This window comes from Scomber scombrus, chromosome 8, assembly GCF_963691925.1.
Source record: "Scomber scombrus chromosome 8, fScoSco1.1, whole genome shotgun sequence".
Classification (NCBI taxonomy): domain Eukaryota; kingdom Metazoa; phylum Chordata; class Actinopteri; order Scombriformes; family Scombridae; genus Scomber; species Scomber scombrus.
Genome location: NC_084977.1, coordinates 25,790,896 through 25,803,548, shown reverse-complemented (window position 1 = coordinate 25,803,548; position 12,653 = coordinate 25,790,896). Strand labels below are relative to the sequence as shown.

The window sequence follows — 12,653 nt, the reverse complement described above, 5'->3', positions numbered from 1 at the left end:
TGTAAGATATTGACTTGTTTTTTTATTGATTTCAAGAAAGCTTTCGACTCTGACTGGCATGAAGGGTTCAATTAGAGACTCCTACATTGCAGTATATGGGCAAAATGTATGATCTGGTTAAATCAATGTATTTGGAAAATAGTTGTGCTGTTAACATTGGAGACAAACAGACTGAATTCTTCATAGTCTGATTTTAATTAATATTTTTTATAAATTAACTTTGGATCAATGTACAGTTCCTGGCTTCTCCCTCCTAGATAGAGAGGTGAAGTCTCTGTTTTATGCTGATGATATTTTTTTACTGTCTCCTACTAAACAAGGACTACAGCAACAGCTAGACATAGTAGAAAAGTGCTGTCAGAACTGGGCCCTGGTAGTAAATATGAAGAAAACAATGTCATGACTTTTCAAAAAACTCCCCAGATGTCAGTAGAAAAAAATACTAGTTTACCATAATAATCATATTGAACATGGTAGTAATAATTTAGAACATAATATTGAATACAAGATGATATATACCTGTCTTGGTATTACCATAACAACATCAATGAATGAATTCTCGCAATTTTTAACAGCCACCTGAGTCACTCAATCCTGGAGCCAGGTCTAACACACACACACATAGGTTGATGTGATCTGTTGAAATGTAACTGGAGAGATGAGTACTGAGTGAATGAGTCTGTTCCTACATAAAATTCATAACATTACTGCCAACTGGGGATTTGTTTCATTATGGTTACTGTACCCCTTCATCCTTCCCTAAACATACAGTAAACCTTCATCAGCACTATTTATGATATCTGGAGTGTATATTAAAAATGCTACTCAATGAAAACAAAAGAAAAAGCGGGTCAATTTACCACAAATAGACACTTATGGACGACTTAAACTGCTGCTTCACTGCTAATGTGCTGCTTTTACTACACACCCTGTGTAGACATCATCAAGAAAGTCGATTTTTTTATCTATATAGCCCAAATTCACAAATCATAAATTTGCCTCAGGGGCCTTTACAATCTATGTAGCATGTAACATCCTCTATATCCTTAAACCCTCCTCCAAATAAAACCCCTTTAGCGGGGTGAAGAATTCTCAGGAAGAGCAACAGAGGAGTACGATCCCTCTTCCAGGTTGAATAGACATGCACTAGATGTTTGTACAGAATGAACCAAGATATCAACATAACAGTATGAAAAACAGGATGATAACATTTTGATCATAGTGTTGTGTCCAGCTGATGGAAATTCAGTCATTCATCATTAGTTTTAAGGAAAGCTTTCACTTAAGAGGTATTTATGATTGTTAATCGTATTAACCTAAATATATCTTTTAATTACTTAATGTGTTATTGAATTTGAATAAAAAGCCAAAGTCAAGATCAATTGACAAGTTTTTGTTTACTCACTATTTTGTCTTCATTAGAGAAGACAAGAGCAAACAGATGTGGGCAGATGGACAGTATGTGTACACAGATGTGTTATTCATGTCAGTACACTACCAAACACCTGCTTTTTCTTCACTTAAAAAGACAAAGCATGAAATATTTAGGAAAATTCAGTCACAGGTAGCATTTTCTTTAAAAACAGTGTGTGATTATACAATGATACACAGACACAGTGCTCATCTTTGTGTCCTGTAAGACTGTGATGACCATGACATTATTTAATCATCTCATTATAATTACAATGACAGTTATGACAGATACATTGGCCTGACTTTAATTTGGCATGACTGTGTGAGCGTGAATGTGAGTCAAACTATTTGGTATAAAGAAGTAAATCTTCATTCATTCTTCCAAACGTTTATCTACTCCTTTGTTCTTTCTGTCAGGGTGGTAAAATCCCAGTGCGGTGGACAGCTCCGGAGGCGATTGCCTACAGGAAGTTCACGTCAGCTTCAGATGTTTGGAGTTATGGGATCGTCACCTGGGAGGTGATGTCATACGGAGAGAGGCCTTACTGGGACATGAGCAATCAAGACGTAAGTCACTGCATGTTTTATGTGTGTTTGCGTATGTGTGTGTGTGTGAGAGAGAAAAAGAAAGAGAGAGAGAGATAGAGAGAGAGCTTGACTGATGTCTTGTCCTCTCACAGATGTCTGTAACTAAATTTTAGTGTAGGCCTACGTCTGCATGTTTTGTTTGGTTGCATACTGTCTTTTTGGTGTGTGTGTGTGTGTGCGTGCGTGCGTGCGTGCGTGCGTGCGTGCGTGCGTGCGTGCGTGCGTGCGTATGTGTGTGTGTGTGTGTGTCTGAAATGGGGTGTGCTTGTTTGTTTCCTTCGCAGTCTCTCACAGCAGGGTTTCCGCATGTCTAGGAAAACAGACGGAAAATGAGGACATCAATTTAAGTGTCACAAAAATGTTTGTTCCCCTTGAAAAAAAAAAAAAAGGCACCAGAATTCAGTTTTCCAGCTGATCTTTTCTTCTGGGAATATTGTATTGTCTTGACAACTTTATTCTAATTATCTCCACAGTATGCTCAATTTTTTGCAGCATTACTATACCTTATTATTTTCTTTGTACTTGTATCACATTGTTGTTATTAAGTGGTTTGAATATCCCTGTGTTTTTTTAAGATCTGCAATTTCTTTAACACAAGGAATGCATAATTGTCTGCTGTTCTAAAAAAAAAAAAAAGGTATCTTCAGGCTGCATATTCAATTTTAGTGTTTTAACCTAAAGGGAATCACGTACAATACATGAAAAAGGAGGTTCCACAAGATCGGATTTCTGAAATTTTAATTTGAGGTTTCTATTCCGAGAAGAAATGTGATACACAGATTATGGTTAGTTTTGGCACTAAAACCCACTTCAAAGCACCGCGGCTTTGAATCCCAATTCTTGCTTTCGGATGCTATATATCTAATGGCTTCTGACACAGAGGACTGGGGGATTCTTACAAGACTCCAGTTTGTCTTGAGTTAAAACTTTAAAATAAATCTGCCAAAACACTGCTGACTGGCTTCAGTTGTGTTTATTACCTGGAAAATATGCTTGATTTAATTTCTTTTAGGCAATATTTGGAGCTGTTTTGCCTCATTTCCTCCAGTAAAACCATTTTACAGACCACAGCACCACTCCAGTAATGTTTAACCTGCCTTAAGACCTCATTAACCTGGAATATCCGTGAAGTTTCCTGCATCTGGTTAGCTGCACCAAAGATTAGGAGTTAATCAGTGGCGGTGGATATTGAGGAATGATTTCCAACTGTAACACAGGAACACATTTTCAACTAATAAGCAGTCACTCCAGGAAATGGTGACCTTGCAATCAGAATTATTAATTCAAGTTCAACCAATCTCCACAATATTTGCAGGGGCTTGCAATTTTGCAAAATTCCTGTGATTTCTCTGCAATAAAGGTGCTACTAGGAAGATTTTAACATCACTATATCATTGTAAATTTAATGTCCACAACTTGCAATGAGATTGAATGATAATTGTGACGAGTCCAGTGATATCCTCTGTTTTGTATTGGTATTGTATGCGACCGGGTCTGCTGAAGGCATAAGTAAAGTAAACCTCTCCTAACAAAACATGCATTTTAATAGCAATTAGCAAGGCTCTTCGACCTCTCCTCTCGTCATAAATACGAACCCCATGCTGGTTGAATCGAAAAAAATGACCAAACAGGAAGTGATGGGGTTAATGGGAAATTTGTAATTGTTTTCCTCAACTTGCAATTTTCGCTGGGGTAAACAAAAAAAGCTTGTTAGATCACAACAATTACTAAAAACTGCTGGAGGGACTGAATAAGACTAAATCATTCCATCAGTTTTGTCTGCAGAGAACTTTTACCCTGTCTAGCATCTACTGTATCTAGCATCAACTTAAGCAGCTCTTTCCCCTTATTTCACATTTTCACCTCCTCCCTTGCAGGCCCATCCCCTTATCGTTGCTTCTGAGCAATAGACGCAGTCTATGCAGCAGTAATGAAAGAGACTCGGTTTAATGACAGAGACTGTTTTATAACGGCGCTGACAGTGTATAATGATTGGGAAAGTGTGTGTTACCACTATAGCTAACGAGGGTCTAGTGGGGCATTAACTATGCATGAACCTCACACCCTAAACTCACACATGCGACGCACACCGCTGAACCACACACATGCAAGCAGACACATATAAAGGTACACATATAGCAAACACACACACATACACACACACACATACACAATTTCAAAGAACACAGAACGGTGAAATTGTCAGCGGAGCCACCACAGGTGCTGTGTTCGACATGAATTAATCATGAAAGAGACCTGTGATGTTTCACTACACTCGCTGCTATTTTGATTGACAGAGGTGCTTAGAGAGAATTTATGCAGCACAAAGCCTGAGAAGTGTGTCGGGGTCAAGTAGAGTTCACTCAGCGAGCAGGCAAATCCCCGGCTCTGCGTTTACAGTACTAGCAGCCCCGCATTCCCTCAGCTTACTGGTAGACAAGCTTACAAATACAATGACATGGGCTTGTTGCTTTAAATTTATTAGAAAGTGGTGAAAAAAAACAGGTCAAAGTATTATTTCAAGGAATTTCATGGCACCTCTGCTTTCTTAAAGGAACAACCCATCATTCATATGTGAATAAAAGAGTAGCACGAAAGGTTCAGTGGCACAAACAGTCAAGGTTTGGCAGAGCAGGTGAAGTTAAAACTAGGTCAATGATCAAAGCAAGGAAAGGTAGACAAGTCCAACAGGGAACAAGCAGGCAGGCAAATGACCAAAAACAAGTAAAGGTCAAAAACTAAAGCAGCCAGATAAGACAAAGGGTTGGAATGCTTTGGCAGGAAGGCACAATAGCAAATTTGGCAGAGTACTGACTAAAGCTACAGGGCGATATATTTACTGGGGAGCTAATGAAGGGATGAGGAGCAGGTGTGCAGGTTGATATGGAGGTCAGGTGATGGAGAACGGCAGTAACACAGTGGGAACAACAGGAGTAATATAAGATTAGTTGCTGGTGGACCAAAAATAGAGAATAGGATGCATAAATATTAGGATTTTAAAAGATTAATTCATGTTTTTTAAGTCTGTCTTAAAACAAAAGTAAGCTTCCTAAATTAGCATTGACACAGGTTTTGTTCACTGTAATCATTCCTCATATTCATCCCAACTATTAGAGTATCCCCTCTAAATATACTTACAATGTAAGTGATGGAGAACAAAAATCCACAGTCTTCATTTTGTGCAAAAATCCATTTAAAAGTGTATCTAAAGATAATATAAAGCTTCAACTGTCAAATAAAGTAGAAATCTTCCAGATACATTTTCTCATATTAGATTTTAATACAATTTTGGAAGACAGGAGGGCTGCAAATTGTGTCTGTTCCTCATCACTTACATTGAAAGTGCATTATGAAGGGATCTCTTAGTGTTCAGAATGAACAGGAGGAATGATTACAGCAGGAACAATGTGTTTCAGTGTTCATTTGGGCACCAATTATATTATTATGATTATTGTTTTTGGACAGAGTAGTACAAACAGAATAGACAAAACAATAATGACAAAACAAGGGTACCCAATCAAACATAATGACTTATTATTTACTTAACAATCATTTTTCACCTATAATAACATGATTTAAACATAAATAGATGACTTGAATAGTATTTTGGCAAGTACTATAATTTCTTGAAACATTACAATTACATATGTGAATAAAGTCAAAAGAAATACTGGTTGGTGAGAATAACTGAAAGGTGACAAGAAAGATGTTTATGCAATGTGTGAAAATAACTGCAAGATAAAAATTATCTGGAGGCTTTTCAAATACAGAACATGCTACAGGCCACTTTATGAAAAATCAGGCACAGTGTGAGTTTTAAAAATTACAATCATCATAATCAGAGTTGAGGAGATATTAATTTTCCCCTTCCTGATGCAGACACAGGATCATTTAAGAGAAAGATCACTAAACTTGAAATTTTCTTAATCATTTTCTTTCCTTTCTTTGGTTTTTCTTTGTTTAGGGTGGTGTGGTAGCAAGTTTCTCTTTCAGACAAACAACTTTTGAATTCTGTGATGTTCAGTATAATTACATTCTGCACCCAAAGGTATGCAGGAATATTTAATACAACCTCTCTGCAATGCAAAATTCTTGCCTAAAGGTTTTTTACAGAAAACCTCAAATGATCTTTATCATCCTCAATACCTGCACTGGCATAATAAAATCAAGAGCCCCTCTGTGTAAAACTACCTGCCTCGACATCAGAGACTGCAGGATGCGTCACTGTTGCTCAGCGATGAATACCTTGATATACTGTGTGATTGCACACTGCGCCAGGATGAAGTTCTTAAATGGAAATGAAAGTTTCTGTGGTTTTAAATAAAGCTGAAAGAGACAAGATTATAATGTAAAAATGCACCTGTCCTATCAGCCAAAATCAAGAAGAGTTGCAATAGAGAGGAGTGTCACTTCTCTACAGACACTACAAAAAAACTTCAGAGCAAAATACCAGCTGCCCTTAAAAACCAGCGAGAAAACTGGACTCAACGTTGCATCTGTATGCCTCTTTCATCTCTTTGATATCTGAAGCATCATAGACCAGCACCACACTGTGGGCAATTTACCAATGTCATATTTCAAGATTAAATCTTATTTTCACTCTTCTCACATTCATATGAATACTATAAAAGATAAAGAAAAAGACTTCTTATCATGCACTCCTGCATGAATTGTACTGTCTCTTATATCTCAGATATATATGAAAAATAAGCATCTTCAATCATTTTTATACCAACATTTCTATCTTTTCATTTACAGTAATTTTGTCATCCTGCACTATTGGAACATATACATTTAATCCTATCAAATGAGATTTGTCACAACCAGCTAAATCCTCCTATGTAAAATTGCCCCTGACCCTTTTATCTTGTGGGTCACAGTAGCTAGCAGAATTAATGGTCAGAGGTGTACCTCCTGCCTCTCGTACACAGGGAGCCAGCTGTCACTCGCACAGTGTAAACATGATCTAAAAATGCTGATTATGACTTGAAGGACTGTCTCACATATTTTAGAACTGACTATCAACTTCTGTGTGGAAAATGCTGCACCCACAAGGACGTTGTTTTTTCCAACAAAAAAAAAAACCTGAATTGCTTCTTACATAAAGACTCTCTTCAAGTATAAAAGAGGGCCTTTAGGTCAGGAAATACAGAGGAGCTGAAGAATGCGCAAAGAGAGCTGAGGAGGAGGATCAGGAAGGGAAAAACAGCTACAGGAAGAAGATGGTGGATCAGTTGCAGCAGAACAACGTCAGCGAAGTCTGGAGGCGCCTTAAAACCATCTGTGGTCACAAAGAACCCAAATCCCAGCCTGTGGGAGACTGAAAGTGGGCGAATGATCTGAACTTATTTTTCAATAAATTTGATCAGTCATCTGCCCCTCCCGCTGTCCAGTTCTGCCTGCTGTAACCCCACCCCCCATTCCCCAATTTGCACCCCCACCTCCACTACCTTCCTATAACATTCAGCTCACAGCCACCCTGCACATCTACTGCACCCCCCCCCCCCCCCCCAACACCACCACCCCTCCTGCACACAGCCCCCCTGTCCCAATCTGTCCCTCAAAACAAACCAGGTGAGGAAAGAACTCAAGAGGATCAAAGTGAGAAAGTAAAAATCCAGATGGCATCAGCTCAAGGCTTCTCAAGTCCTGTACAGACCAGCTGTGCGGGATAGTTGAGTACATTTTCAACCTGAGTCGGTGGCACTGACATCACACCTGGACCTTGTCCACACCCTGCTGAGCCCATCAATGGACCCGCTAGAGTTCACAAATCAACTTGGCATTGGGGTGGATGACATCTACTTCTTACCTTTTACTTACCCAAAAAGCCTGGGAGCACTGTGAGAATCATTTGGTTTCTCCAGTGCCTTCGAAACCATACAGCCCACGTTTCTGAGAGACAAGTTGGAGCGCATGTGGGTAAACCACAACCTCACGGCATGGATACTGGACTACTGACCACAGTATGTGAGCATACAGGACTGTGAATCCGACATGGTTGGAGGAGGCTGCAGGGAGCAATCCTGAGGACTTTGTTTTTACTCTGTCCTGGGATACCCCCTCGATCCAGTGGAGGTTGTAGGAGAAAGGAGAATGATGATGGCTAAGCTGTCATCCCTGAGGGAGAATATGTCCCACCCCATGCAGGACACTCTGACGGCACTGGGCAGCTCCGTTAGTGACAGGCTGCTTCACCTGATTATTTGAAGGAGAGACACTGCAGTTTCTTGTCTCTTGCTGCTGTCAGACTTTACAATCAACACTGCTCCTAGTAGACCGCACATAGCAAAATTGATAATTCACTTATGTGCGATATAAGTATACTAAACAATATTTCCGACGTGCAATAATGTGAATTCAACCATTAAGTCTGTCCTCTTATTATATTTTGCTTTGTTACTGTTTTCTCATTTGTTATATCTTGCTTGTTTACTGATGCTTGTTGTTATTGTGCTATCCCCTTTACTGCTATAACAGTGTGCTGCTATGGGTCTAATAAAGGATTATCTTATCTTATGTGTGTTCGGTGTCAGTTGGCAAATACATTTAACACTGTTTACATTTAAAAAATCCTCAGTTCTCCGCCTCCTGATTTAACAACATGGGTGATTGGGGTGTGGGTGGATGTGAACAGTCTACTGAGGGAATGGCAGTGTTGAATACAGTCCCAAAACTACTGAGGGCTGTATTCATCAGAGACTCGCATGTTTATGACAGTGACTCACAGTAACTTTCAGACAATCAATACCCAGAATGGTTTGGTCAAATCCCTGCTGCAATTCTTTCAGCCCACGAAGCTAAAGGTGCTTTATCTGCCATTTCACAGTATTTTTAAAAGCGTACTCCATCAATTCAGCACTGCACTCCGGTTGACAATTTATTGTAAAAAAAAAAATGTAAAAAAAAAAAAGGATAAAAATCAATGCATGAAAACAAGAAATATTCTCTTTTTTATTCCATGAAATCGTGTTCCTTGTCAAAATTATTTTACTGCCTTCATTACCCATAGATCAAGCAGTTTTGGTCACAATAATCAGAAACATTTTTGAAATCCTGAAGGAATTGGTTTTTGACATTTTTGCCCAAAATTTTGAATTGCAGGCTCTCACATGTGGTAATTTTAATCTTGTTAGTGTCAAACATGTTAGTAAACAGAATATTTTGGGATTTTTGATACAACTTGTAAAGGACTTTGATTCCCCTTTAACGATGGTCTGGAGGAAATAACCATGGCATCAATTGCTTTGATTCAAACCATACGTTTTTAAAATCTGTCTCCTGAGTCCCCCAACTAAATGGGTTGAAGATAGCTTTGATGTACTAATATTTTAGTGTTAGGAAGAATTCAACAGTGTAGGTGAATCATTGTTCAGTATTAGCATTTGCCTCATACCCCCTAATTCCTCGTTTCCCTCCTTTACTGTGTCCCAGGTGATAAATGCCATTGAGCAGGATTTCCGGCTGCCAGCTCCCATGGACTGTCCTGTAGTGCTGCACCAGTTAATGCTGGACTGCTGGCAGAAAGACAGGAACGCACGGCCAAAATTCCCCGATATTGTCAGCATGTTGGACAAAATGATACGCAACCCTGCATCTCTGAAAGCCGGCACCAACAATGTCGCCCCTGGGTGAGGAGCGATACAACATAAGCACATTCGCAACACTCTCTTTCTGCCTCATCCTTCTTATTCCGTGACAGTTTTCTCCCTGTTGAATCCTATTTCTGCAGACCTTCCCATCACCCCTTGTTAGATCGTGGAGCTCCAGACCTCAGTAGGCTGAGTTCTGTGGAAGACTGGCTGGCTGCGCTAAAGATGACCCAGTATCGAGACTCCTTCCTGGGCTCGGGTTTCACCTCCTTGCCGCTCGTCACACAAATCACTGCCGAGTATGTGTACCCATTTAACTGCCTCTCTCTCTTTTTTTCTGTCTGCCTCTCCCTGCCTGCTTGAGTCTCACGCAGCTCACCTGCCAAGTCTGCATCTTGTTAGTTGGAGATCTGGCAGGGCAGCCGGTTGGCTGACTGCTGGTCCATGTGTATGCCTGTCTGTCTTTCTGAACAATTGCCTTGGCTTACTAACTTCCATCCCTTTTCCCCTCTCGTTATCATGATATAAAATGCTATGAGCACCATTATTGGATATCAATATATCACTGTCATATGAAGTGGAATAAACTGTAATCGCTGTGAACAAATTGAACCATTTTCCGACATGATTAGGAACCTCTGCCCTGCAAGTGGTATTGGCAGCGCTGACACCGGTGAACCTTTCTCATACCTGGCATACCTTCTGTTTCTGCTTGTGGTTTTTTGGTTTCTCTTTCACTTTTATGTAGAAAATGAGCTAGTCGGAAGTGTCTTTTTTTTCATCATCGTTTCACTCCATCCACCATCTGTCTTTGTGATAAATTCTGGAAGTTTCAGCTTGGTTTACTTGGTAGTGAATTGACTGCATGTATGCATTTTGCTGTTGACTATTTTAAGAATCAGTAGATTGCTTCTTTTCCTGCTTTAACAAGCCTGGGGAGGAGTAAAACATGCATCACTCCTCCTATCTGAGAGCTGCATTACCAGTCCTTAAAAGTGGGCCTCCAACATCTTCAGTCAGTAAATGATTCACAAGAAGCTACTGCCATTACCTTTGACCACGGCACAGGCTTCAGACCTAGAGTTGGTCCCAGTACGCTGCACTAAAGCTCCCTACTCCAATTTCAGTTAGGATCAGCCAAACACACAGGATGAATTTCCCCACAGGGATTAATTAAGTATACTTTAACATAGTACTAATGTGGAGACAGTGGGAAGATCCAGACAGAGAGTGGTACGTGAGCCAATGATTTTTAAGCTAATTTTCACTGATGAGGCACCACTATTCAGGGAGTAAAATGGATGGTAAAGCTACTTTAACTGTACTTTTTGTAACTTTGTTATGTGGTGTTGTGTATGTGAAATTGTATTTTGAGATTAAGAACCAAATTGAATCCTGTTAAGAGTCATCTGTCTATATTGCTCGCATAGAGTGATATGTATAACTATAGGCTATAGAGTATGGGTAAGCAAATTGTGCCAGATGCCATATTAGAGCTTTAAAAAACCCCAAATACAACATATATTGTCTTTGAAACATGAGGCAAATCCCAAGAGGGTGTAAAAAGACCACAACACCAGACTTAACGAGCTGGAAAAGTGCAATTCAGCAAGTACAATTTATGGAGAAGCTGGCTCACAAAATAAGGAATATGGGCTATGCATTTGAAATAAGATGAATTTGGGTTGACATAGAATTATAATTATTTAATGCATAAAGAAAAATGTATCAGCTTGTCCAACTTTTACAAATAGTTAGTTGATCTTGACTTTATCTTCAGTGTCTTTCTACTTCCTGTTGTTCTGTTAGTACTGTTGTTTAAGTTAGTTTTGCTTTGGCTTTTCTGTCAGGATGAATTAAATAGCATGAGTAGTTGAACTTGAAATAAAGTTTTAAAAACAGATCAGCGCAATGCAATGAATGATGACTTTTAAAGTGCCTGCAAAGCATAAGGTTTCTTTTTGGACTGTATTTTGAAATTGAAAGATGTAAGACTTTTTTTATAATCTCTATGGAAATTATTAGTATACGCATGGTCATTATTTAATCAAATTTGATTAAATAATGACCATCCATATAAGCTGCATATTCATGCTGTGCTAAGAGTACTGGCACCTTTTTATATTCCAATGCAAGCACTGCTCATGTAATAATGATTTATGAGTGTTAAAGTCCTACACATAGCACCTTTAATAATATCCATGTGTTTATGAGATTTTTCTGACGATGATGAGTCCTCATATCTGTGTCTTTCTGTGTTTTGCCAGAGATCTACAAAGGATTGGAGTGTCTTTAGCCGGACACCAGAAGAAAATCCTTACCAGTGTTCAGTCAATGAGCCACCACACTGATGACCAGTCTCCTACTGAATCTGTGTAACCAAACAGCGGATCGATACAGTAGGAAATATGCGACCAGTTTACAGTCTGTAAGCAAGCAGGCTGCTATCTCACACTTCTGTTTTACCCCTTTTCTGCTGCCTGTGGAGATCTCAACATGTTTTTAACAATCACTGTGGCCATTTCTGTGTCTGCATGGCAGCAGCAGTCCCTCAGTCACTGGTCAGCCTTCTTTCATGTCATTTAGCTTCCTAAACTGAATTACACCAAATGGCTCCTGGAAGGAATTAAATGCACAGTCAGTGCAAGAGCCAATGCAAGGCAGACATGATTTCTATCTGGGGAAAAAAAAGCGTCTGCTCTTAAAAAGACTTTCTGTCTGACCTGATGGGACAAACACCAAAAAACTGCCTGCAAGATACATTTGACTGAATGTTTCAAATCTACACATTCATTTTTACTAGCTTGACTGTTTGATTCAAGGACGTCATGGACTGTTTTTATGTAAGTATCCATCACATAAACATACTACTGTGAAGAGAAAGTGTTTGAATTGACATTTATATGAAAGGACACAAACTGGACAAAAAGCCTGATGAAAACATCTATGAAGAAGTGTAGATGACAGGCCTTGTTATCTCCAGTGTGTTTTGTTGAGACTACTTCAGCGTGTTGGTGAAAATTACCATTTGAATCCAGACAAAAGCCAACTGTTAAACGG

At 39.3% G+C, this 12,653-nt stretch overlaps 1 protein-coding gene across 1 annotated transcript in view; it reads left to right on the top strand.

Moving 5' to 3' along the window:
• Window positions 1–11,972, top strand: part of LOC133984988 (ephrin type-B receptor 1-like) — a 62,958-nt gene extending 50,986 nt beyond the window's left edge. The window contains exons 18-21 of the mRNA XM_062424521.1: window positions 1,831–1,980; window positions 9,436–9,632; window positions 9,734–9,892; window positions 11,861–11,972. Coding sequence (XP_062280505.1) covers window positions 1,831–1,980; window positions 9,436–9,632; window positions 9,734–9,892; window positions 11,861–11,972 — 618 coding nt within the window. The remainder of the gene's footprint in view (window positions 1–1,830; window positions 1,981–9,435; window positions 9,633–9,733; window positions 9,893–11,860) is intronic.
• The last annotated feature ends 681 nt before the right edge of the window (window positions 11,973–12,653 follow it).